This window comes from Pogona vitticeps, chromosome 2 (assembly GCF_051106095.1).
Source record: "Pogona vitticeps strain Pit_001003342236 chromosome 2, PviZW2.1, whole genome shotgun sequence".
In the NCBI taxonomy this organism is placed as follows: domain Eukaryota; kingdom Metazoa; phylum Chordata; class Lepidosauria; order Squamata; family Agamidae; genus Pogona; species Pogona vitticeps.
This window is the reverse complement of record NC_135784.1, coordinates 242,783,629-242,810,155: the sequence shown is the minus strand read 5'-3', so window position 1 is coordinate 242,810,155 and position 26,527 is coordinate 242,783,629. Positions and strand designations below refer to the sequence as shown.

The 26,527-nt window shown below is 42.5% G+C and overlaps 1 protein-coding gene across 3 annotated transcripts; it reads left to right on the top strand.

Annotated features, from left to right (window-relative positions):
* Positions 1-24,751, top strand: SLC35D2 (solute carrier family 35 member D2). 3 transcript variants are annotated; one of them, XR_002301432.3, is made up of 12 exons: positions 1-273; positions 4,627-4,660; positions 6,025-6,111; positions 6,905-6,972; positions 8,451-8,522; positions 9,556-9,624; positions 13,443-13,545; positions 14,656-14,748; positions 16,979-17,046; positions 18,736-18,943; positions 19,850-19,932; positions 20,190-20,242. XR_002301432.3 is itself a non-coding variant. In XM_020803287.3 (12 exons), the coding sequence occupies exons 1-12, from the start codon at positions 131-133 to the stop codon at positions 20,290-20,292; spliced, it is 1,002 nt and encodes a 333-aa protein (XP_020658946.1). In that variant the 5' UTR covers positions 1-130; the 3' UTR covers positions 20,293-24,751. The 3 variants fall into 3 exon arrangements, 2 of the variants coding, with proteins under 2 accessions (XP_020658946.1, XP_072848438.1); XM_020803287.3 differs by having other exon boundaries at positions 18,736-18,814; positions 20,190-24,751; XM_072992337.2 differs by lacking the exon at positions 1-273 and adding an exon at positions 518-708 and having other exon boundaries at positions 18,736-18,814; positions 20,190-24,751.
* Positions 24,752-26,527: the final 1,776 nt, after the last annotated feature.

Below are 26,527 nucleotides of genomic sequence, written 5' to 3'. Positions count from 1 at the left end.
GCTGGCTTGTCTTTCTTCCTGCTCGGTCTCGCTTCCTCGGGCGCGGGAAAGGCCGCTCGCCGCCGGGGACGGAGAGGATGCCCTGTCGGCCGCCGGCGGGCAGCCTGGGGCTCGGGCCGCGTACCGAGCGATGAGAGCCGGGGCCGCGGAAGAGGCGACGGCAGCTCCTGCCGCCTCCCCTTCCCGGCTGGCCAAGCTGCTTTCCGCCCTCTTTTACGGGACCTGCTCTTTCTTGATCGTCCTGGTCAACAAGGCGGTGCTGACCGCTTACAGGTGAGAGACGACGAGGAGCAGCTTGGATGGCCGGCGGCCCGATCCACCACCCCCACCACCCCATTACACGTGGAGATTACTTTTCCCCACCCCACACTGCCCGGGAGACGGTGCTGCTGCTTGCTCCGTTCGGGGAACAGGAACCATCGCTTGGAGGCAGACACAAGCACAAAAAGGAACGCATCCCCTAACAGAAACTACTTCCCCCCCCCCCGACTCTTCCGTGTTAGCACCATCATCGCTGCTGCCTCCTAGCTGCCCCCTCCCCTCCCTCTTTGGTTTCTTAAAGCGGGAACATTTCCTCTCGGTTTCGTTTGTGAACACTCCCCGACACGAATAAGGAGGTTCCAGAAGAGGTCTTTCCGAACTGACGCTTGTGGTGTTGAACCCTTTGTCACCATCCTCCGTGGCCCCCCCAAGTCGCAGCAGGAACAGGTGTGACAAAATGTAGTCGGGCCAAAGGTTTCCTGCCGAAGGATTTACTCTTGGGGGGGGGGGGGATGAGGAGTGCAGAAAGGCATTGGGTGATTCTTATACATATGCAGCCAAAGTGAATAGCATTTATGATTCCCGGAACATTAAGGCTGTTTAATTTTTGATGGGATTGATTGACCAATTCAAAATTAACCTATTCCCTTTCATACACGAAAGCACCTTGCCATGGGTCCTTTTTAAGAGAAAGGTGGGGTGTAGCTATTTTAAATAATTATTTTTAAAGTCCCTTTAATTTTAAAGGACAGTGTGATTTACGGTTGGTTCCACACAAGGGTCAGCAACTCGGAGCCTGGACTGCAGGTCCCATCGGGCCCCAGCCAGCAGATGCACCAGTAAAGGATGCTGGGAATGGCTGTCCAACGATAGTTGGAGAGCCTGCTGGATAGCTCTGTGGATTGGAGCACCTGCCTGCAGAGCTAGGGGTTGGAGAGTTCAATCTCCCAGTGGCCCTTCCAGGAGAAAATCTAGTCTGTGCAGCCTTGGGTGAGTTGAACAGTCCTAGGTTGCCACTAGAAGGAGAGATTGTAAACCACTTCGGAATATTTTATGCCCAGAAATCACTGGAGGAGGGAGAGCACTGTAAGTTGGAATCAACTTGACAGCCTATAATATTGTGAGAGCCCGTATCATGTGAATACAGTCTCACACTAGGACTCCGAAGCCCTGGGTTTAAATGTAATGTAAACTTACCAGGGATGACAATGACACATTACTCCTTGACCCTTTAGTGTCTGCAAAATTAAAAAAAAAAAAAAACAGCTTGATGCCACATTAACAATGCCAGTGGAGGACCACTAACTGCTCACCTACCTCTGCTTTAAGAGCAAGTAGAAATACTTAGTGTCCTTTGATTCCCCACTTTGCCTCTTTGAAAAGGGCTGTGCTCAGTGAGCCATAGGTCCCCTTCCAGCTCTACAGTTCTAAGCTGATGATGATTAATATTAATATCAATATTGACAGGTTTTGGCCTGAAGAACTTTGAGAACTTTGAGGAAGAAAAAATGCTTTAGTGCTGTTTCATGATATTTGACTTAAAAACTAATAGAATGTGTAGTGTGCTATCAGAAAAGTTGCATTAACAGTGTAAGATATTGCCTGTTCAAGATGTAGTGCATACACCGGAGTGCAGAGTTAAAGAGAACAAACATGGGCGAAGACTTCTACAGGCAGCAACATTCTGGAATGTGGAATTACTGTTCTTATGAAACACTGTTCCAGGAAATGGTTGGCAGCCTGTCACTCAGTCTGCTGTGCCACACTGACTCCTTGGTCTTTGCGCGCGCACACTCCCCCGCCACCAGGTAAACTAGATGGTAAGAATCTGCAGTTGGAAGTAACAGCTTACAAGTAACAATGCTATGTAGAGCACATTACAGTAGTCCTTCTGTGACCTTAAGATGCTCTCTACTAAAGGAAGAAAACTTTGTGTGCAGCCCATAGTTCTGCAGAATGTGTGGCCACAATATGTATTAAGCAGGCTGGAACATTTTTCTGCTGGAGGTACAGGACAAAATGGCACCCTTTCTTACTGCATACAGAACAAAGTTGACCCTTACTTCACCAGTGTCAGTAGGAAAAGGGGGTACTCAGAGATCTCTTCTCTACCAAAGGTAAATGGCAAGGTGACTCACAAGAAATGTTTCATGGGGTGTGTGCATTTGTGTGTGCTGCTACTGCTCCTCAGCATCTGCCTCCTGAAATTATTGCTTCATTCTGCCTAATAATAGAGCTGGCTTTGCTCTTTCCTCCCGTGTTGCTTCTTTGGCCTCCCTTTATGACAGGTTTGTCATGACTCTCACCTGGTCTTCTGTCCACAGTCAGGTTTGTGGCATTTGCAGCTACAAACAGGAACCCAGGACAACCTTGGGGTTTTGAAGCACAGGCGTCAGAAGAGAAAGATTGAGCTCCAACATTTGAACAGAACGAGAGCCAGAAATAGTAAAGAATTCAGAGGGGTGGACAACAAATGGCACTTTAAGAAGTAGAATGGAAGGGGAATAGCAAAGGGTTATGCAAAATTTATTTGTGGAATACATTGAAGGAAAGAAGATCTTCTATGTGTTTGCCATCATAGGCCCACCAACATGACAATAAGTTGCAATGGAGCATCAACAAAAGTAAGAGAAAATATGGAGGGATAGAGTGAGGCAGAACAAAGATCAGATATTAGGAACTAAGTATCCCTATGTTTTTAAAGCTGGGGTCCAGAAACTAAATAAAGGCAAACAGAAATCCTTGACACTGGGATTCTAACTTTTGGAAGGGTTGGAAAAGAGCTGTACAGTGGTGCCTCGCTTAGCGATGTTAATCCGTGCAGCAAAAATCGCTGCTAAGCTATTTCATCGCTAAGCAATACAGTGGTGCCCCACATAGCGAAGTTAATCTGTTCCAGGATTAACGTCGCTATCCGGAAACATCACTATACGGAATGTAAAACCCCATAGGAACGCATTAAACTCCATTTAATTGGGTTCCTATGGGGGAAAACTCACCGGTAAGCGAAGATTCCCCATCCAGCCGCCATTTTCGCCACCTTGGTAAGCGAGGGCAGGGCGCGAAAACGCTGCGGGCGGCAATTTTCTGCACCCGGTGGCAATTTTGGAACCGCCGATCAGCTGTTTCCCTAACATCGCAAAGCGAAGATCTGTAAGCGAAACACTTACCAATCATCGCAATGCGATGTTTTGCCACCTAAAACATGGCAATGTGATCGCATTAGCGATCGCAAAAATCCGTTGCTATGCGGATTCGTCGTTAAACGGTGCGCTCGTTAAGCGAGGCAGCACTGTATTAAAAAGCCCATAGAAACACATTAAAAAGCCATTAATGCGTTCCTATGGGCTTAAAAACTAACCTTAAGCGAAAATCCTCCATAGGGGCGGCCATTTTTGGTGCCTCTAAAGTGAGGCAACACAGTGGGTGGCCATTTTGTTTACCCGGCGGCCATTTTGGAACCGCCGATCAGCTGGCTGAAAATGGGGGCTTTGCGATGATCGCTTCCCTGCGATCATCGCAAAGCGAATTTTCCCCATAGGGACCATTGCTAAGCGATCGCAAAAACATTGCCGCAAAGTGATTTCTTCGTTAAATGGAGCGATCACTATGTGAGGCATCTGTTCCTTTGTGCAGTTTCATTTGAAATCTACTATTTTGGTACTGATAGGGCTGGCTGGGCATGACTGATCATTAAATGGTCTGCCTCAGTGGAAGTTGAATCAGTTGTATATGATTCTTGTGAACTGAAATAATCTGTGAAATTGTCTTAATTCTCTAAAAGGAAACCTTCAGCCCACTTAGAAACATACAGTTCCAAACAGTCCATCAGAGTTAAGTAGATTTTTGCCCGTTGCCTCAATATTGAGCAATTCTTGTTATGTATAATATTTCATATTTGTTTGGTAAAAGAACAAAGTCTTGTTTCATTGGAACAAGGCCTTCATCAGCTTTCAAATGTATTTGTAGATCATGATTATGTGTAAGACATCAAAGTAATCTGTATTGTCAACTGTTATTGTCTTATTGTAGTGAAAATGTTGTTCTGAAAACTTTATGAGTTTCACATTTGCACCCTGGTTTATCCCAGATTAGTTTATGCTTTCCTTATTTTCAAAGCTGTAATTTGATTTCTTTGTGCAAATAAATCTTATTTTTCCTTAAAACCACTTCAGAAATACTTTTTAAAACCTGGAAACTCTGAATAAGTAACCTAAAGGCTTCTGCCTTTTGTTTTGTTTTACCCATCTTTTGGAAAATGTAATTTCTTTCTGAAATGAAACATTGTTGATGTACAGTATAATCTTGTGGTTTCAAAGTATAAGTTTGTGCACATATGATACAACTTCTGTTTCATCTCTCTAGATTCCCATCTCCGGTGTTTCTTGGAATTGGACAGGTATGTTGAAAGTTAAAAGGGGCTTAACCATGAGGTAAAGTATTCAATTCACAAATATGGGATATGCCAGTTAATGAGTTGGGACTCTGTCTAAAAATGAAGGATACAGTGTTGATAGTTCACCTTTTTAACGCCACCTGGTTGTCTATACTCATTTCAACGACTTATTCAGGATATAGTTAAACAGTGGGATTTGCTTCTAAAAGATGCAGCAATGACTGCCGGCTTTCATGGTTTTAAATGATGATTGGAGAGACTATGGAAAACAGAGTTATTAGTTGTTATTAGGCATGACAGATACATATTACCTTGAGGACCAGAGGCAGTATGTCATTGTCAGTTGCTGGAGACCATTAGTAGAGGGCTGTTGCACTTGTGTCCTGCTAGCAGACTTCCCATGGACATTTAATTAGCCATTGTATGAACAAAACATTGGAGTAGGTAGACCTTTGGTCTGATCCAGCATTGCTTTTCCTCTTTTTCAAGATGTGCTGTAGTCAAGAGGTAGGAATGACTCTTGTGGAAGAATAGCAGAAGTGTAGATGTTTAAGGACTGCCTCTACGGATGACATCTGTAAACTGGGCTGCTCATTAGTGTAATTAAAAAGGTTAACTACTCTTGTCATGCACCAGTACAGCTCTTTAGCAGATCAAAAGTGGAAGAGAAAGGTGTCTGGTTAATATATCTTTAAGCAAAAATTGGAAAAAGTACATTTATGGACATTTTGGCATGCTTCCTGGGATATTCTGGGAGTTACAATCGAAGAAAGTTTCAGAAAGATATCCAGATTAGATTGTTCCAGCAAAAAAAAAAAAAAAAGGAAAGGCAAAATCAAAAACAAATTATATTTTACCCTCTAAGATTAACAGTTCGTTTCAGTGTGAGCCTCCATGGATGACAGTCCTACATTTTAAAAAATGGATTGTAATCCTTAAAGCTCTCTTCAAATATTGAACAGGTTGTCATATAGAGGAGAAAAAGGATCTGTTCTCAATCATTCCAGAGTGCAGGATATGTAATAATGGGTTCAGGTTACAAGAAACCAGATTTCAGTTGAATATGTGGAAAAACTTCCTGACTGTTAGAGCAGTACAACAATGGGATCAATTGCCTCAGGAAGTGGCGAGTGCTCCAACACCGGAGGCATTCAAGAGAAGATTAGTGATTTATGAGATATATTTTGCTTTGGGTTCCTCCACTGAGCAGGGGGTTGAACTTGAGAGCATGAAAAGCCCCCTCCAACTTCATTAATTTTTTTTGTTAAAGCTGACACTGAAATAGTCCAAGAAAAAAAAACTTTTCCAAATTTTGATTTGAAATAGTATTCTGCTGCTACATGCATGATTGTTTTTCTTCTTTTTAGATGGCAACCACTATTCTAATCTTATATGTGTCAAAATTAAACAAACTTATTCACTTCCCTGATTTTGACAAAAGTATTCCAAAGAAGGTAAGAATAACTGCATGCGACGTGATTGCAAAAAGCAGGAAACATGATCCTGTGCTATGCCGTGCATTGTATAATGAAGTCTTTGGGGAAATATGGATGCACTGTTAGCTGCAGACCATTAGAGTTTTGTGTTAGGAGGGATGGGGTCACTTGAACACAGTTCCCCAAGGCCCCAGAGATCAAACTTGGATGCAGCTGTCCAGGCACTGGTAGTTTCTTCCTTCCTTCATTTCTTTTCTTCTTTTTTGAGGGGAGGGGGTCTCTAGCCATTTCCCAGCCTAGTACAACCTGTGACGGATGCTAGTTGAGCCTATTTGGTCCCTAAGCCTTGTCAGAGTTGACTAGCCCTTGTGTAAAGTTATATTTTGAGACCAGGATGATCTGTTATTGGATAAGCTTAGAACAAATGTAGACTTCAATCTTAGGTACTTTTAGCTGTGAATTAGCCCCACCAAACACACAGAAAGCAAGCACCTTCTTCATCTTAACTGCTGTATTTTTAGTTTTTTCAGGATCAAGATTGTGGCAAGTAGAAGCATTACACACTGTAGAGCTTTTATTACATTTTATGAGGTGTACTTTTATTGAAACAAGTAGAGCCAAAGTTTTCTTTAGAAAGGTGGGCAAAGTTCAGAAGTGGTAATCATTTATAAAGCTGGCTGCTCCGTTGTGTCTCCTGGTTGATTGAGCAAATACTTGGTTAGAACTGTTGTATTAAGTTGGATGGATTTATTAATTTTCCATAGAAGGGCAAAACAAGCTTAAACTGAATAGTAACTTCGTTTTATTGCAGCTGTTTCCCCTTCCTCTGATTTATGTTGGAAATCACATAACTGGATTATCAAGCACAAGCAAGCTAAGGTACTAAAAAAAAAAGCTGAGGTATTGATAGCCGTTTGGGCCTTTCTGTTTCAGCCCCTTCCTAGTTTAGCTACCCATGAATTTGAACCGGAGCGACATAGCTATGCAAGGCATTGCTTTGAAGTTTGAGTTGGGTCCAGATTTAGATTTGCACAAGACGGGTTGGTAGAAGTAGAGTGTATGCTGGTAGATGAGGCAGAAGTTACGCGTACCAGTGGTGGGCAGAGTCAGGATGACCGGCAGTCCTAAGAAGTGAGTGGTCACACACACACAAAGGAGGCAAGGCAAACAGATATTCATGCAGAAAGAGGCAGGCCAGTCCGTGTTGCCTCATCTCTACCCCATACCCAGACATTGCCTCACCCTTCACCACTACGTTCATTCACTTTAGTGGAGGAGCAGAAAAACACATCCTGCTCCCAAATTAGAAATGTCCTAGCTGAGCCTGCTTCCCTTTTCTTCCTCCACAAACTGCTCCACAATGACACAAACTGGGAGTTCTACAGAAGAGGAGAAGAGACACAGCCCTGACATTCTGCCCCTAGAAGGGAGGCAGATTGGGGGGGGGTTGTCTAAGGGTAGTGTGAGCCTGAGTCAGGGCAGTGCCCCATTTGCCTTAATGGTTCAGCCTCATCATCAGGATGATCAGCATAATCGTGCCATGTTTGCACAGAAGGGGACCTATGGCCAAGTAAGTGTGCATAGGATTTCAGCCTACATCAATGACTGTGGCCTAAATCCAACTGCTAATCCCAACATTACATGCAGAATAATGGCAGAAGAGATAGTTTGATACTTTCTCTATTAACAAAAGGTACTTATTCTTCCCAGGTGTAGCACTGAGCATGTCAATCAGTGTTATACACTGACATTTCCAGATTGATGACTGGGTGTGGCAGTGTCACTCCCAGTTAAATTTCTGTGGAGTTTGTAAATTGATTTTGCACAGTAGATTGGATCCAGAACTGGTCCTCTGCTGGATGTAGAATGGGGAGAAGATGAGGCATCCATGAATATCCGGCAGAGAACAAGCTATGGATCCAACCCACTCAGTTGGATCTAGGCCACAGTCCTAGGCTGCAATCCTAAGCATGACTACTTGATAGTGGGTCCCACTGAAGACAGTGGGACCTGCTTCTGAGCAAACATGGCAGGATTGTGATGATCATCCTGATGATGATTAGGATCCACAGAACCTCTCCCAGTGGGTTCCTCTTATATTTAAGATTGTTTATTGCAACGTTCAGGTTTTCCTTTTTTTAAAAAAATTCTCACCCCAACTATTCTATGACTAATCACCCTTTGGTGTCAGACTGACATTTGGCGATGGGAATGACTGAGAATTTGGTCAGGCACATTCTTAATGCTAGCCTAAGCTGAGGATAAAATTACTAATGGAGATAAAGAGAATAGCTCACAACTAACATAAGCTGGAATTTCACTCCTCTCTCTCTCTCTGTCTGTCTTATGAAACACAGTTTACCCATGTTTACAGTCCTTAGGAAGTTTACCATTCCTCTCACATTAGTACTGGAAGTTGTTATACTTGGGTGAGTACACGTCTTCCATATTTGAAATACCACTGTAGCCTGTCAAGTGAATACTGTTCTTGTGTTATCTGGTCAGAATGTGTGGAAGAATGGTTCCCGTTAGTTAGTTTTGTGGCTCTTTATCAAAGGTCCCCAGATGGCCATTCCTGAAATCCTTGACTGTTGGCATGTCGGTTGGATATCTGGACACTGGAATCCACCAGAGCTTGAGGGCCACAAATTGAGGCCCACTCAACTCATAGATCTTGAGGAGTCTGTTTCTGCTTCTAGAAACTCTTGTGGGAGGAAAGAAAGAAATCAGTTTTGAAGCAGACATGAGTAGAACCTTACCAGAGAGTTGGCTACTTACATCACCTCAGTAGCTTGTATCCAATTATGTTATTACACTACAGCAAAGTCTGTTTCAGTAATGGCTAGTGACAGGCAAGCTGCACAGTCTTGGGGCACCCCCAGCGGTAGGGTCTGGTAAACCTAAGTCCTGTCTATCTAGAAAACCCTAGAAAGGGATGCCTTAAGTCAGAATTGACTTGACAGGATTTATGTATGCTTCAGTAACAAATGTCTTGAAGGCATCAAAAATAAGTATTGGCTTTGGTGAATTTATAAGTAAAACAGAATTAGGTGCATGGGAAACAGTGTTACACCAGATCACACCATTAGTCCGTTAAGTTCAGTATTGACTACCTTGGATGGCAGCGAGTTTCTGGCCTTTCAGATAGAAGTTTTTCCCAACCCTACCTAGAGAAGGCAGTGACTGAACCTGAGGCCTTCTCTATGCCAGTCTGTGATCTATGTCTGAGCCATCACCCCTTCTGAAGGAATCTTTTGAGTTTCTTCAGAGGAAGAGTTTGCAGCCTCACTCACCTGCTGAAGTTGGCCAAGTGAAATAAATAAACCTGTTTGGCCTCATTCTGGTATATCTCCCAGTCCTCTTTTTGATACAGTGCCAGTTCTGCCTGAGGGTTAATTTATTGGTTGTTCTCGTTCCTCAGTAAAGACATAGTGGGAGTAATGATGTCATTTTTCTTTGCAGGAAACGCTATCCATTAAGTATTATAATGAGTGTGTTTGCAATCATCCTGGGGGCATTCATAGCAGCTGGGTAAGATGTTAAAACTATCCTTTAAAGGTGCACCTTCATTTCTTGAGCACACCTAAAGAACAACATTGTTTTGTAGGAGACTATGGACAAGAACTAGATAGAAAATGGGTATTGTTAATAAATAGCCTTATTCTGCAGTTTTCTAGAAAATGATGGTCTGATTTTCACCACAAAATGCTCCATATTTTGTAATGAAGGAGAAAAGAACTCAGAACATTAATGCACATTTAGAGAATTTACACAAAGCGTTTGGATGTTTGTGCTTCAATTTGACTTTGAATTTGGGAAAGAGGCATTTGTCCCATCTTGTCATTTAAGGGCGGAAAGGGAATTGGGAGCAAGCTTAATGCTTGTTAACTTACTTGTTTCACTGTTTATTTTACAAATTTATATACAGCTTAATAGAATAATTTTATAAACGCAGTGTACCATCAGAACACCACGTCTAAAGGAGCGAAGAATGAAACTAATGGTATTAGCACTTAGTGGAAACATTGTGTCCTTTTCTCCTCCATCACAATATCTAGGGCTAGATATTTGTACATATCCTATATATTAAACAAAAACTGGGATTCTGTGGAAATTATTCAGTTCTCTCTCAGTTCTGGTATCTGTGCTTTGTGACACTGAGATTCTGGAACTCCAAGTAACCTGTTTAGGTTGAACACTTTTAGGATTGTGTCTCACAACCCAGGGAATTTCTGTAGGTTAAGTGTGCCCCTGCATAAGTTTAATTTTAATTTTATTAATTAATTTCATCAGTTAATTATGTGTCATCAAGTTGGAACTGATGTACAGTGACCCAGATAGGGCTTTCAGGGTAAGTAAGGTATTGAAGGAATGGTTTTACCAGTTCTACACATTCACCCCATGAGTTTCCATGACTTGAGTAAGGATTCAGACTTTGGTCTTTTGTGTCCTAGTCTGTCATTCTGTCCACTACTGCACACTGATTAAGTAAGTGGATTTTTAGAATAAATAATGATATGCGCTAAAAGGTACATGCATAGTCTTTTCTTTCAAACGACAGAATCCCTTCCCCATATAAAACTTCCCTTAGTTTCAAAAAAGAGACTGTTATTAGTGAATCATAAATCCAGGCTTCCTTTAGGTGTTTTTGGTTGGCACGTTTTTTTCACCCAAGGTTCTGAAGAGTTGCAATGCATTTAAAAAAATAAAATTCTAGCTGCAGTGGGATGAAGATTACCATGGACATACATTTGAGGTACAGTGGTGCCTCACTTAACGATTGCTTCGTTAAACAACGAAACCTCTATATGATGACTGTTTTGCGATTGCTTTTGCGATCGCAAAACGATGTTTTAATGGCAAAAATCTGCTTTGCGACGATCGGTTCCCGGCTTTGGGAACCGATTCTTCGCGTTACAATGATTTTAAAACAGCTGATCGGCAGCTTCAAAATGGCCACCCGCTGTGTAAAATCGCTCCCCGCTGTGTTTTTGGACAGATTCCTCACTATATAGGCACCAAAAATGGCCGCCCCATGGAGTTTTCAGCCCATTGGAATGCATTGAACGGATTATCAATGTGTTTCAATTGGATTTTTTATTTTGCTTAATGAGGATTTTGCTGTACAGCGATTTCGCTGGAATGGATTATCCTCGTTAAGCGAGGCACCACTGCACATATCATGCTCAGGAACTATCGGCCTCTGGGCCACATGAAGCCTGTTGAGCTCCCTGATACATCATCTGGAGCCCAAAGAGCTCACCCTTTCCCCACCAAAATATATTTTTTTCACCCTAAAAATTGGCAGCTGTGCCCCCAGAGGCCTCCAGGGGGTGCAGTTGTCCATTTAATGCCACTGCTCCACTTCCCCTCACCTTTTTCGGACCAAAAAGAGCTTTTTACTCCAGGTTTCCTAAAAAGATATGGTCCAATAATTCCCAAGTATTGAGAATATGGCCTTCACAGTTGCCAACCCTGGAGATTAAAAAGAGCTATTTTTTCCCCTTAGGAAATCGTGTTTAGAGTGTCCAGTTGAGAAAAGAGTTATGCTTATTTCATCATTTACTGACTTCTGCTTTTGGTGGGCATGTGAATTCCTGTCAAGAAAAAACATTTTTCCCTGTGCCACTGAGATGCATGATAATTAAATGGGATGGGAGACCAGTCTGAGATCTAAATTTATATTGGTAATTCCAGATAGATTGAATCCATTGAATCAGTGGGCATATATAACTTTGGAGCTGGCTAAATAGCTCAGTGCATTGAGGTTGGAGCCAGAGCTCAGAGATTTAATTCCTTGCTGTGCCCCTCGGGAAAAGAGACAGCCTGTGTAGCCTTGGACAAGCGGCATAGTCCTGGAAGTGCACCCAGAAGAGAGTATCAAATAATTTCTGGAAAAGCCTGAGAAGGGTTGCTATTAGTGGGAATTAACTTGACAGTGACAGATTTTATTTTCCTGGGCTCCATGATCACTGCAGATGGAGACAGCAGCCACGAAATTAAAAGACGCCTGCTTCTTGGGAGGAAAGCGATGACAAATCTTGACAGCATCTTAAAAAGCAGAGACATCACCTTGCCAACAAAGTCCGAATAGTCAAAGCTATGGTTTTTCCTGTTGTGATGTATGGAAGTGAGAGCTGGACCATAAAGAAAGCAGACCGCCAAAGAATTGATGCCTTCGAATTGTGGTGCTGGAGGAGGCTCTTGAGAATCCCCTGGACAGCAAGGAGAACAAACCTATCAGTTCTAAAGGAAATCAACTCTGAGTGCTCACTGGAAGGACAGATCCTGAAGCTGAGGCTCCAGTACTTTGGCCACCTCATGAGAAGAAAAGAGTCCTTGGAAAAAACCTTGATGTTAGGAAGGTGTGACGGCAAGAGGAGAAGGGGATGACAGAGGATGAGATGGCTGGACAGTGTCTGCGAAGCAACCAACATGAATCTGACACAACTCCGGGAGGCAGTGGAAGATAGGAGGGCCTGGCGTGCTCTGGTCCATGGGGTCACGAAGAGTCGGACACGACTAAACGACTAAACAAGCAACTTGACAGTCCTCAGTTACTATTCTTATTTATTTATTTATTTTATTTTATTTTATTTTATTTTATTTATTTATTTATTTATTTATTTATTCAATTTATATGCTGCCCACACTACCCAGAGGTCTCTGGGCGGCTACTGTGGCCATAAAAAATCCCCATTCATTTAGTGGGACTGCTCTGACTGGGGACTAAGAGTTGGATGGAGCCCTTAGACTTCATGGAAGAGTCAAAACAACAGAAGCCCTACTCACAATCCACCAAGTCCTTCATTATATTTTCTTGGGGGAGGGGGACTTGCACTACTTATAATCTGTCGAAATGAACAGAGTTATCCCACTGTACTAAAATGGCCAATTCCTATCTGTATGTCCCTTGAGATTTAGTTTCATTTTAGTTGCTGGTCATAGAGCAAGTAAATCATTACTGAAGAAGTTGCCAGGAATGTAATCAGAGCAAGCTCTTGAGCAAAAGACATTATGAAGCAACTGCATGCCGTTTGTTTTCATTTTTTAGAGGCTTTACTGCAACCTTTTCTCTTAAGCTGACACTCTCTGAATATGCAGGAGAAAGATTTCTGTCACTCAGTATGCTGAACAGGGATAGTGGGAAGTGTAGTCTACCATAAGTGGAAAGCACCGACGTGGGGATGGTGGCTTGACCGCTTTGAACACCTGAACCTGCCGGATGTATCCACGTGTTTGCCATATGGAAGTGGTTTGGGGAGCTAATGGAATATATCACCATGTGGAGCATGATGCACCTGCTGTGTTGCTTTACATTCTTTTATCCTCCATGTTTTCTCCCCCAGATCTGACCTGGCTTTCAGCTTGGAAGGCTACACTTCTGTTTTGCTGAATGATCTCCTCACGGCGGCAAATGGAGTTTACACAAAACAAAAAATTGACCCTAAGGTAATGGTGTAGTGATTTCATTTGTTCTCCAGAGTTTTCACTTTCAGGCAAGGCATTCTTATCTTTGTTCTGTGGTTATGTAAATCTATTTTTTACATAGCTTTAATCACAGCTAGAACTTATTTTCGAGCTTGTTTTTTTTTTTAAATCAGTTCAGCTACCATTCCTGCAAAGGGTTGGTTTTCTTAGTGGCAGAACTGAGCCCAAAACAGTAGGGTGCGGTTCATTTTATTTTATTTTATTTTGAAACAGAGTTGCAAACTACCATTTCACCATAAAGCTTTTACTCATCATGTCATAAAGCTCTTGCTTGTAGCTTGAGAATTTCTTTTTGTCTATTTGTAATCTCTCAAATACTAGAAAATCTGCCTGCTCTAGTTCATCTAAGCCAGGGACAGGAACCATACAACTGCCTGCAAGGCCAGTTTTTAGCCCATCCAAAGCATTCCAAGAAACTACTGCCAAACTTTGGAAGCCAGTTGCACTTCTGCAATCCGGAAGGAAAAAATAATGATGTAAATCAGCATTTGGCTCGTGTCAAGTGGCTGATAACATTTGGCTTGTGGGTTTTGGTGGCAAAGCGACAATGTATTTAAAGCAAACAACATCCTGAGATCTTGTTGGGACAAAATTAGCCTTCAGATGTGCCAGAGTTACCCGTATTCAAAGCCATTTTCTGCTCTGATTTCTACTTTTAGCCTGTGCATTTATTTCTATTGCCATAATCACTTGGACAAGAAAACAATAAACAGCCCCTGTAATATGCGCTGCTACTTATCCAGATGAAGCACCACACTATTTTTGAATGATTCTCTAGGCAGTTGTTCCTGATTGTAAAGTCTGTTCCTTGTGTTGCCCCCAACAAACCTTTCACTGCTTGGAACTCCTTTCAGTTAATTACTTTGCACCCTGTATAATGTAGGATTACAAGTCCTCTATAATTATTACAGAACCTTCAGATATAACACATTTGATAACAAATTATGTATTCTCATTTAAATAGCTAATGGCTGTGCTGCCATTAGATATTCAAATAGCAATCTGTCATTAAATTATATTTAAATGATAAGTAACCAGTTTTTTTTAAACAGATTTCTCTGTTTTATACAGGAGCTGGGAAAATATGGAGTCCTTTTTTATAATGCCTGTTTTATGATAATCCCTACAGTTCTCATAAGTTTCTTCACTGGAGACTTCCAGCAGGTAAACTATATTGATGAATAATTCAAAATAGTATAATGTGTTTTTTTAAAAAAACTTGGACAAAACTTAGAAAAGTTCTTCTAGACTACAACTTCCAGAGTTCCCCAGCCGTTATGGAAATTGACAACTTTTTCTAGACTAGTCTTGAAGCTTATATCTTTGTTGGTAGGAACTTTTCACTCCATTCATGGAGTAAAAGCTAAGGGACCAGGCCCACCTGGAAGATGATTAGGTTCACGTTTGTTTTGTGTGTTTGTTTGTTGGGTGGGTATGTGTGTGGAATTCCCAGGAGGAGAGCGTTGCATAGGTAAGGAACAGTCACCGGCCTTGTCTGTCTGATTTATCTCTATCATGGAGATTTGTTTCCCAGTCCTTACAGATCTGTGGGTAGGAACTGAATATGATCAGAACTGAAGCCTTATCTCAGTCATGTAAAACATGCTTTTATGCAGAAGTTAAATTGAAGCAAATACAGTGGTGCCTCAACTTACAAAATTAATCTGGATTGGAACGGTGGCCATAATTCGACATTTTCGTTAAGTCGAAGCACCATTTCCCATTGAAATGCATAGGAACAGGATTAATCCGTTCCAGCATTTCAAAAAAAAAAAACACCAAAATAAATAAATAAACAAATAAATTAAAGCACACAGAAAGCCCCATCGGAAGGGGCTGGGGCTTTTTTAAAAAAAACAACCAAAAATAAACAGAGAAAGCCCTGAAGGCTGCAAAAAAGAAAAAGAAAAGAAAAATAAACATTGAGCAATCCCCACACTGGGACTGCAAAAAACAACACAGCACAGAAACATAACCCCCCTCAGCCGAAATCCACCCTGCAAAACCCACCCAGAAGTTTCTAAAAAGGAAAAAGCAGCACCTTACTAGGCAGACTGAAGCCTCCGATGGCACTCACTCCCCGGCGGGGAGCCGCCTCCTGTGCTTCCACCACACACCCCATTCACAGAGGACCCCCTCCAACCCCCGCACCTCAGCTCAGCCCAGCACCTTTGGCTGCCCTTACTCATGAGTAGACCCGCGCCAGGGATGGGCAGAGAGTGCACCGGCTTCCTGTGCCCGGCAGGCATCCGGAGCTGCCGCCGCCTCTCCTTCCTCCTCCTGCCTGGCAGGAGTAAAAAAGTTCCCTGACCCCGTGCTCTAACCATTGGGTCAAAAGAGTTACAAAGAAGCAGCCTCTTCACCACCAACGGTTTGAATTTCCCGCCCTTCCCCCCTGCCTTTTTGTGTTCTTAGGTCGATGCTCCGCTCGCAAGTCACAGCAAAATTTTGCGGCCGGAGGTGTTCGTAACTCGAAATTTTTGTAGGTAGGGGCGTTCGTAAGTTGAGACCCCACTGTAGGTCCTATAGGAACGCTGGCGAGTTGTTGTCAGTTAGCATTGAAAGCACTGGCTGACATCAGGTAAAGGCCTGATTTATATAAGGCACTGGTTCCCAACCTTAGTTAACCCAGATGTTCCCAGCGGCCTTCACCAGGTGTGCTTTCCCAGGGTTTCTGGGAGCTGCAATTCAAGAACAGCTAGGTTACCCAAGTTTGGGAACTACTGATAGAAAGCAACGCTGTCTGGGCTAAATACAACATTAGTTCTCCCAGAAGAGACTCGTTGAAATCAGTAGTAATTTAGTTACCAGTGACTATCAAATCCCGTTCACATCATTAGTCTTACTCTAGGTGTTTCTGCCTTCTGAATAGAGATGGGCACAAACCATGGTTCAGCACGGTTCGGTGGATGAGGCCCACATGTGTTGCATAGGCGCCCCAGATTCCCTGCCTCCTTCCAGGGGCACTCGCTCAGAGGAAGTGGTGGGGCAGGAAAGCCCAGGGTGCTGTCTCTGAGTGGGCACCTGTGAGAGCAGGCAGGGTGGGAAATCCAGGGTTCTGCATAACATCTGTGGGCCTGATCTGCCGAAGCCCCGAATCATGGTTTGTGCCCATCTTTAATTCTGAAGGTATTTTTAGGATTAATCTGTCCTAAAAACAACATATATCTAGCCTTTCTACAGTGTTCCTTGTTGGAGGTCTTAGGGAGAAAATCCGAAGCTCCGTATGTATTACATGTGCTGTCCAACCAATTCTGACGTTAAAAGTTGTGGCTGTTGTGATTTTTAAATACTAAATAGGTTCTTCAGTCTGTCAATTTGGTCTTATATTTGATTATTAGAATATCTCCTCTCGATTAAATAGAACTAAAATGTGTACTTTTTATTTTTCTAGGCCACCAACTTCAAGCAGTGGATAAACATTTTATTTGTTTCTCAGTTCCTTCTTTCTTGCATACTGGGGTAAGGAGCATTGGATAAATAAGCACATAACAGTGGGTATTTTGGCATCTTAGGTGTCCATTCCTACCTAGAAGCTGCATGAAAGGGATAATAGCCAACACCCACAGCAACCACACAAGAAAAGAAACTCAATTTGTTTATTGCCCAACCTTTTTTATAGCAGTTTCAGCACATTTTTAGAATTACTTTTTACTGGAGAGGAGAGGTAACTTCCACAACCTTTCCCCCCCTCATTGCTCATCCTGGCATTACTGTCCGTACCAAATCATACTTCTTTTTATTAATTTTATTTTTAAAAGGTACAGTGGTGCCCCGCTTGACGATTACCTCGTTAGATGAGGAAATCGCTTTACGATGAAGTTTTTGCGATTGCAAAACGATGTTTTAAATGGGAAAAATTGCTTCACGATGATCGGTTCCCTTCCTGCTTCGGGAACTGATTTTTCACTTTATGACGGCTGTTGGGTTTCAAAATGGCCACCCGCTGTTTAAAATGGCTCCCCGCTGTGCTTAGGATGGATTCCTCACATTACAAGCACCAGAAAATGGCTGCCCTATGGAGGATCTTCGCTGGACGCTGGGGTATTTCACCCATCGGAACACATTGAGCGGTTTTCAGTGTGTTTCAATGGGCTTTTTCATTTCGCTTGGCGAGGATTTCGCTTAACAGCAATTTGAACGGAACGGATTATCCTCGTCAAGCGAGGCACCACTGTATATTAAAAATATATTCAGTCCTTTTATCTAGAGAGCTCAGGGAAGAATGCAGAGAGTGAGGTAATCAAACCATTATTTAAAAAGAAAGAAGAAAAGAAAGCAGGGAAGGAATCAGCAGGAAAAAAACAGTGGACAGAAATTCATAACCCAATAGCTCAGAACCAAACTATGTTTGCTGGGCCCAGAGGTTTTGGTAAAGAGCCATATTTTAAGCCACTATTGACACCACTGAGCTTCCATGGGGAGAGTATTCCTCACTATTGGTGGCTGATCCATAGAGCAAATGGGGCACTACCCCCCTCGCTGGCCCAGGCTACCCCTAGCCAGCCCAGTCCTGCCTGTCTTCCTACCAGAGGGAGATGGCCAGGAGTCCTGCGTGTTCATCTCCTGCTCTATCTATGTGTGAGTGCCACCTTGCCTTCCTGCAAGTATGCATTTGTGTATACGAATACCCCATTTTACCCTTGGTGCTGCTCTGCTTTCTGCCCCATCAGCCAAAATGGGAACCACCTACTCCTGCTCCTCATGAATTGTGAGAGGAGAGATCCAGAGCAGTGTCATTCTCTCATTTATCACCAGGCTCAACACATTTAAAACCTAGAAAGCATGTCACAGTGAGCAGCACGTCTGTTAATTCTTGAGCATGACTCAGACCTTTCAAAACTGTGGATGAGTTCCACTAGTCACTGATATTATAGGTACCCTTATAACATTGTATTGTTTTTAGCATCTCTGCTCCTCTTTCCTTCCTTTGGGTTTCTGATAGATCACAGGATTCTGTGGGAGTGCCAGGGGCATGAACCTTACATTTGCACAATTTTATACAGCTCTCCAAATTCAGCTTCTTTTCGATTATGGCCCTGTGTGGCATTAATGTGGAATTATAGTGCTCAAGCTGCAATCCCATGCATGTTGGCTTCTGATGAAAAATATTGCAAGAGTCAGGCTGAAAGACCTATTTATCTTTACCAGGTTTCTTCTGATGTATTCTACAGTTCTCTGCAGCCATTATAATTCTGCCCTCACAACCACAGTAGTTGGTGCTATAAAGGTAAAGTAACCAAGAGGAATGAATGGCCCGTGCCAGGGTCAGAAGAACACATGCAAATTCTTCAGGCTACTCTATGTCTGCAAGTAGTTTCAGCTTCTCCAACAGAAGCTTCATTGTCTTGATGCCAAGGTGATCTGTCTGTCTGTCTGTCTGTCTGTCTATCTGTCTGTCTGTCTATCTGTCTATCTGTCTACCTACCTATCACCCCATTAATGCAATGCACTATTCTAGGCCGTTTACAGCAAGTTAAAACATTTTAATAATGATATATTAAATAAAAACAGATAAACAAACCAGAGTTTCTGACACAGGAGCTAGAAGCATCATAGAAAAACTCTAAAGTTCCTTTAAGTTCTAATGGATGTGAGGAGTTCAGTAATTGAAGCCAGACATTATATCTTCACAACGAGTATACTTCAGCAGCTCACAATTTGATTTTACTTGTTATTTGCCATCAAGTCAGAACGGATTTACCCTAACAGAGCTTTCAAGGTAAATTAGACATTAAAGGGGTGTTTTAACCACTTCCATCCCCACCCTGCTGAATTTCTGTGGCCAAGCAGGGATTCAGGTGCAGGTCTCCTTAGTCTTAGTCCATCACTCCATCTGCTACACCACACTGACATCACTTACTGAACTGTTTTCCCTCTTTCAGTTATCCAAGAGCATGGCCAAAGTCCAATTGAGGAGAAAAGTGCATCATGCTTCCTTTCCCTGACTGATTGCTGGACTGGCCATGTACTCAATTTCATTACTAGAGTATCTACCTGATTTCCCTTATGTGGCTGCCTAAACAAATAGGATTCTGGCCCATGTGTCATATCAGTGGAAGATACTGCCACAGGCATAGTGTGAAAGATTTTCCCTTATCCACTAGCCAGGAAATTATTTTGAGTCTGTCTATTTTAAACCAGAATACCTCTTTAATGGTTTGTAATTCTTACAGTACATTTTGAAGCATGTCTGAAAGCACTGTGAGACTAAGAGGCCAAGCAGGCACATCCTTTTTTTTGTTTTGTTTTGTTTTGTTTACAGAATGTTTCCATTGCTTATATTGGAATGCTGGTTGGTGGAGACTACATCTTCTCAGTATTGAACTTCATTGGACTCAATATTTGGTGAGTATGTTTTTTAAAACATAGTGTATGTCAGGGTCAATAAGAGCAGTGCTTCCCAACCTTGGGTAGCCCAGGTGTTCTTGGACTACAACTCCCAGAAACCCCCAGCCAGCACAGCTGGTGGCGAAGGCTTCCGGGAGTTGCAGTCCAAGAACACCTGGGTTATGCAAGGTTGGGAATCACTGACCTAGAGGATAGATAACATGGTTTTCTGACAATGTGCACGCATGTGAGTGTTCTTTTCTTTCCTCCTTTAGCATGGCAGGAGGGTTGCGATACTCTTTTCTCACAATACGAGGGCATGACAGCCTTAAGCACCCTGCCGATGAAGAAAAAGCAATGCTAGATACCAAAAGCTAACAGAAGTAAGCAGAAGAAATCTTATATGGACACCTGTGCTTCAAGAAATCATAGAAACATTTGCTGAAAAGGGTATGAAAGGAAAATTCTACCTCGTCTTATTTCATGACCCACTTCATGACCCACAAGTATGTTTTGTGGCAGAATGTGACAACTAGAAAGCAATAGACTGATAATGTACGTAGTTGGCTGTTTTATGTCCCAAGATGAATTGTGTGATGGATTTTTGCATTCTTCTCAGAATGTGTGTCAAGGTGACATGTTTCCCTATTTCAAGCACTGAAAATCCATTGCCAGCATCCAATGATCTTTGCTGAGATTTATACAGTCTAGGTGACTAGATCAATACCATAGTGTGTTTTGCCATCCTTGGTTATGGAGCTCAGGGAAGAATGCTAGCTCAAATGTTGAAGATGACTTAATAGTTCAGGGTGCTGGCTGCAATAATTGGTGAGTCTTGCACCCATGGGCCCTGTGTAAGAACTCAGGGCCACACCGTCTCTCCTTCGGGCTCTTAGATCAGAGCTTAAACTGTCTTGAATTGTGTGGGTTGATCCTGTAGGACAGCTGGTGTCTTGGGGCAATGGATTAGACTGCACCACAGTCTAATCCATTGGCTCCACCTGGTTCTATAGTATTACAGCTGAAGGGCAGGAAATTTATCATTTCAAAGGCATACAGTGTTGCCCCACTTGACGATTACCTCTTTAGATGATGAAATCACTTGATGATGAGTATTTTGCGATCACTATAGTGATCGCAAAATGATGTTTGTATGGGGAAAATCCGCTTGACGAGGATCAGTTCCCTGCTTTGGGAACCGATTTTTTGCTAAACGACAATCTAAAAACAGCTGATCGGCTGCTCTCAAAATGGCTCCCCGCTGTTTTGCTGGCCTCATTTTGCAAGACAGGGAGTAGAAAATGGCTGCCGTATGGAGGATTTTCGCTGCACGAGCAGGTATTTCCCTCATTGGAATGCATTGACCGATTTTCAATGCATTCCAATGGTTTTTTCCCCGCTTGGTGACGATTGCGCTGTATAGCGATTTTTCTGGAACTGATTATTGTCATCAAGTGGGGCACCACTGTATACTATTCAGCCTTGGCATTACTAAGAAACTAGTTTTTCAGTTGAAGAACCTTCAGTCTTGTAAATGCACCCACTATTCCCCTTGTGGATTTGCAGGGTTCCAGAGTAATATGCCATCCACCTTGTGCACTGCCTTTGTCTGGAGATTGAATGCACTGAATGAGCACATCTAGTCCCAAATACCTGCTTGGTCGCATGCCTTGTGTGCAAACTACAGCGTTCTGCTCAGTCACCTGGGTCCTCATTTCTGGGAACAGAATTCTGCTCACAACAGAGCTTTCTCACCCCCTCCCCCTTTCTAACAAAGTTTCTTGTAGCCCCTCTATCAGTACTCTGTGGATTAGAGAACCTTCTGAAATGCCATGGGATGTGGTGCATAGCAGAAGGGGGCTACATGAGGGGAGGAGGATCAGTGAAAATGAAAGGTGCCCCTTTACACCTGTGTAATAGCACTTTTGGATCCAGTCCATTGTGTCTGAAAAAGGGCTTTCTCCCTTACTGTTGGCTTAATTCCCCCAGTGAAGCTATTGGCTTCAGTGCAACCAAAATCTGCTTCTCTAACCTCTTGCTGCTTTGGCAGAAGTGGACCCTTCAGGTTTCTGCTGCTGGATTAAAGCAGAAAAAGTAATAAAGAGCCTAAACATTATGGAATATCATGCAGGGTGCAGTGCTGTATGAAACCCTTAAAAATACCCCTCCAACAGCTTTACCCTTTTAGAATTGAATGACAATGCTGGACAAAAAAACCTGCAGGCTTTGCCCTAGAGCTCATAAAATTTGGGGTTTGGGACTATAGTTCCCAGAATCCCTGCTGCCTGGGGGCTTCTGGGAATTGTAATCCTAAAGAATGACTTTCCAAAGCTCTGAATAAATTTCCTCAGTTGATTCAGATATAAGCCCTAACTGCATACTATGGGCCATCTGGCAATAGCCAACCCTCATCTCTCCCTCTGCCTCTTTGTACTAATATTTAGTTCAATTAAGTTCTTTAAAAATACTTCTGGATTATAAATGTGGGATATTATGCTTCAATATCCACAATTCAAAACACCAGGAAATCGCCCAGTATTGCTGCAGAATAGCACACTCACATTGCCGGCAGGAAAAAGGATGCCAAGCCTTACACAGCAAAGGGCAGCCTGAATATTGACAGCACCCATGGTAGCAGTCAAGATGGTCTATAGGAGACCCTTTTCTGGTCACTTCCTTTCACTCTTGTTGAAAAACAGCCTTGACAATTGCTTTGTGTTTGAGTGGGAAGTGGTTAACTGGTATCTATGAAGGAGTCCACTTCTTGGATTTTCCCTTGCTTATTGATACTTCGTGAATGGGACCACAAAGCTGCAACAGTGTATCTACTTTGGAAGACTCTTGCTAGTAAGCTTGTTCCACACATGCTCAGTCTTGTAACAAAGTGGTTGTTTTTACTTTTTGAAAGGCCTTTTTCATCCCCTACATCCTGGAGTCTTTCCAAACAAACAGCAGGGAAAAAGCAGTTGGAACATGCCATTCTCTTTCAAGATAAGCAAGACTGGTCTTTTCAATTTGTGTGCCCTATTTTAAATCTGGAGACATTTAGGGTTGCTTGTTTCTGCACAGGGGAAGGAACAGTTTTACTTTTAAAATATCATAACTCAAAACTGTTTGCCTAAACTCCCCCAAACTTGGCACAGAACAAGGGCTGACTGTATGTTACACCTGTGCCTTATTTCATGCTGATCTGAAGTCCAGTTTCAAAGTTAATTTTTTTTTGTTTGGGCTGCCTTGAAAAATGTTGATTTGCTGTGCTGCACAATAACATACAGTAGTTGCAGTGCAGCTATAATAAGTCATGCTACATGGTCCGGCCTTCCCCATTCCTTTCCAGCTGTTTTGCTATTGGCTAGGTGTGAGGGGGAGATGTGCTGGGCCCAGTCAGGTGTGTCATGCATGTAAAGGTATTTCTGTATTTTTTGGAGGTTCTCCAGCCACATGTTCCCATTACATGTGCATTGTAAGCAAAATTGAGTGTATGGCTTTCTCTTAGGGATTTTTGTTTTTATGAGCCATATTCTGCTTTTGGGTGAGAAGACAAAATGCCAGAAGTCATATTTTGGGTATAAATCAATAAAAATGTTATTTGAGATAGCAGTTAACAATCATAGCCCTTTCTAATAAGTCTCCTGTTTGCAATGTCTGATTTTGTGATTGGCTTTTTCTGTATAATCTGTTTTGCAGTGTCCCTGTTTCTTTCTCCCTGTTTATGGCATGTCCCAAACTCTGGATTGATGTATTCAGAGGGATACTGGAGTACACCTGTGAATAGCAGGACTGGGGAATATTTAATCTTCCAGATGTTTTGGACTACACATCCCATAAACCCATATCATTAGCCATACTGGCTGGGGTTTCTAGAAGTTGAAGTCCAAATAATTTGGAGTGTTAAAAGCTCCCTGTTCCTGTTGCAATATATTTTGTCCAAGCTATAATATATGTATTTAATGCACATGGCCAGTTCAAATCATTCCATGCCCCTTGAGAACACAGTTGTGTCTTGTTGCTTTTGGGTTCTACATATTAGCCGATATGCTGCAAATGACTAAAACGGAGATTTGCATATCACTGTCATTTTATGGGATGTTTTTGTCATTTAGCTTCCACAAATTCTGTTCTGGTCGCACGAGGGGCATTATGGCACACTCGAAATGTGAAGCTGGCTTTGCTCCCCTGGCCCCGGAGGACACAAGCCTGCTGGGCCACGTGACAATGGGGTGGAGGCTGGCGTTTATTTAAAGAAGTGCCAGGTCCCAAAACGTTCTCTTTTGATTCCTGGCACCCCCCCCCATCCGCCCTCTTTCTAGTGTGTTATTTAGGTCGCCTTTTTGGGGCCAGATAGGAATTTTTGACCTCTATCCTGATTGGCTTTTGGATGCGGGGATTTTTCGCCTATCCCACACTGGAGAAGAGTTGTTGGCACGTGATGGTGGTTATCCTCAGTCACGCTGGCGGGTAGTGTGGGAAAAACTGATTGTCTCAGTGTGTCCCTTTGATAATTATGCTACGTCAACAGCGCATCAGACCTACCGGCTCTGCAGAACGTGTGATTACAGGGCCGGAGGCGGTAAGATGCGCTGGGCCACTTTTGGACCAACAGTCGTCAAATATGGATGGCTCGAGGTCTGTGGTGTTTTATAGAGGCCGGCCGGGTTCCTCCTGTTGTCAAGACAGCTGGAACCTGGGGCCTGGGACTCGCCCAGTGACTGATAAGGGTATCGTGGATGCCATGCAGTTCTTTCTCCGCACTGCCGCAGGCCCCCTCAATTTAGGAGGAAATTGATTGATATAATCAGAATTGATTTAATAAAGTGTGGCCCGTATTTAATCCAAATCACGGTCTTGCGTCTTCATTTCGGGACCTGGGAGGGCAAAGAGCTTGGAGAAGGTTGACCTTTCCTAACCCAGTGCTTTCCAAAGATTTTGGACTACAAATTCCATTATTCCCTGCCAGAACTGCTAACTGCTTTTGAAACTGGGTCTGATGAAGGTGTAGTCGAGTAGTTCTGAAGGGCTGTCAGGTGGGAAAAGCTGCAATTGAGCAAACTCTTAAGATGTATTTAAAAGCCCAGATCCCATCGTCCCCAACCAACATAGTTGTAGATGATCAGAGCTGGATTCCAACAATATTTGGAGGGCCAACATTTCTTCGCCCCTGTTATAACATATGATTAAATTGTAATGTACTTTTCATATATCTTGGAAATGAGATTACTTCTGTTTAGGGAATGTTTGTATTTTTACTTTAAAGTGTCATTTTCAAAAAGGGGTTTTCCCATAATTTTTAATAAGGAAAAAAACAATAAAAGGGAATAAAATCATGCTTATGTTAACCCTAAGAAGAAACCAAAATGTACTTTTGCTAAATCAATATGCAACATGCAGATAGCCAGTTAAATATTTCACACACCACAATATTCAAAACTAGGCCTGTTAACGCAGTAGTTGATTGCACGCTTTGGATGGAGAAAATTCAGTCTTTCAGACACCACATGTTTTTTTTCTTAATCAGGATAAACCAGAGAGCCTCCAGGAACTGCAGTGAATCAAACTAGATTATACCAAACTAAGCAGATGAGGGGTGGATAGTGTGTAAACAGATAGGTGTGTGAAAAGGGAAAAAGAACAACTGGATGGTTGTGAAGAGAAATAAATTTTTGTGAGGGAGGGATTGTTGAGATGGGTGAGAATCTTCCTCGGGAAATTTAGTCTTTAACAGAAGAAGAGTTTGCCATTTTTGTGCCAATGCTATTCAAAATACTCAATTTTTGTGTAAAAATAATAGTATCAACAGCTCTTCTTTCCTCCTTACTGCATGGTTAGTATTCCCTCTGTCCCACACTCCTTATGCTATTTTGTTAATTGCACTTTAATCATATGCTTGATTTCCAATTATTGTTAACATATGGTTACTGAAAATCAAAGCATGAATATTTTATTTAAAGAAGACACACATTTCCTTTATATTTTCTCTTGATTGGGCCACCAAAATTGTATATCTGTATAAAATCTGACAATCATTTTACTTGATGGTGAGTTCTATTGACACCCTACATTAAGGGCAAACATGAAGATCCTGTAGACTTCCAGACATTAGAGCTACTGCTCCCATAATATCTTGCCCTGACTATGGTGACTGGGGCTTCTGGGAGGTATAGATCATTTCATCTGGCTTAGGAGTGCACATGTGTTCTAGCATAAAAGGTAAGTTATTCAATAAGCCTCACGAGGGAATCAGCAGAGACCAGTGAGGTGAATAATTTCTCACAGGTATGGACATCCTCGCCAAATGTAGGAAACCCGTGTGTGTGTGTGTTGGACCACAACTTCCATAAGCCCCCAACCAACGTAGCCACTGCTGTACTGGTTGTGCTATCTGGGGAGCTGCAGACAAAAAAGGAACTTTTCCCATTTCTGACATGCATCAACCTACACATCAAATGTAGTTATTCAGATGTGGTTCCCTGTTTAATGCAAAGCATTCTACTTATTGAAGAAATACCTACACGGAAATGAAAACCACTTCTGAACTGCATTTAAATCTTGGGGACTGAAACATATATCAAAGTGCAGTGGACAAGACTTCATACAGGTGTGACAACTCCTTAAA

Coding starts and splice junctions, on each gene's coding strand:
- SLC35D2 (XM_020803287.3), top strand. CDS start 131: ATGAGAGCCGGGGCCGCGGAAGAGGCGACGGCAGCTCCTGCCGCCTCC. Junction 274..4,626: donor GCGGTGCTGACCGCTTACAG/GTGAGAGACGAC, acceptor TCATCTCTCTAG/ATTCCCATCTCCGGTGTTTC. Junction 13,546..14,655: donor AACAAAAAATTGACCCTAAG/GTAATGGTGTAG, acceptor TGTTTTATACAG/GAGCTGGGAAAATATGGAGT.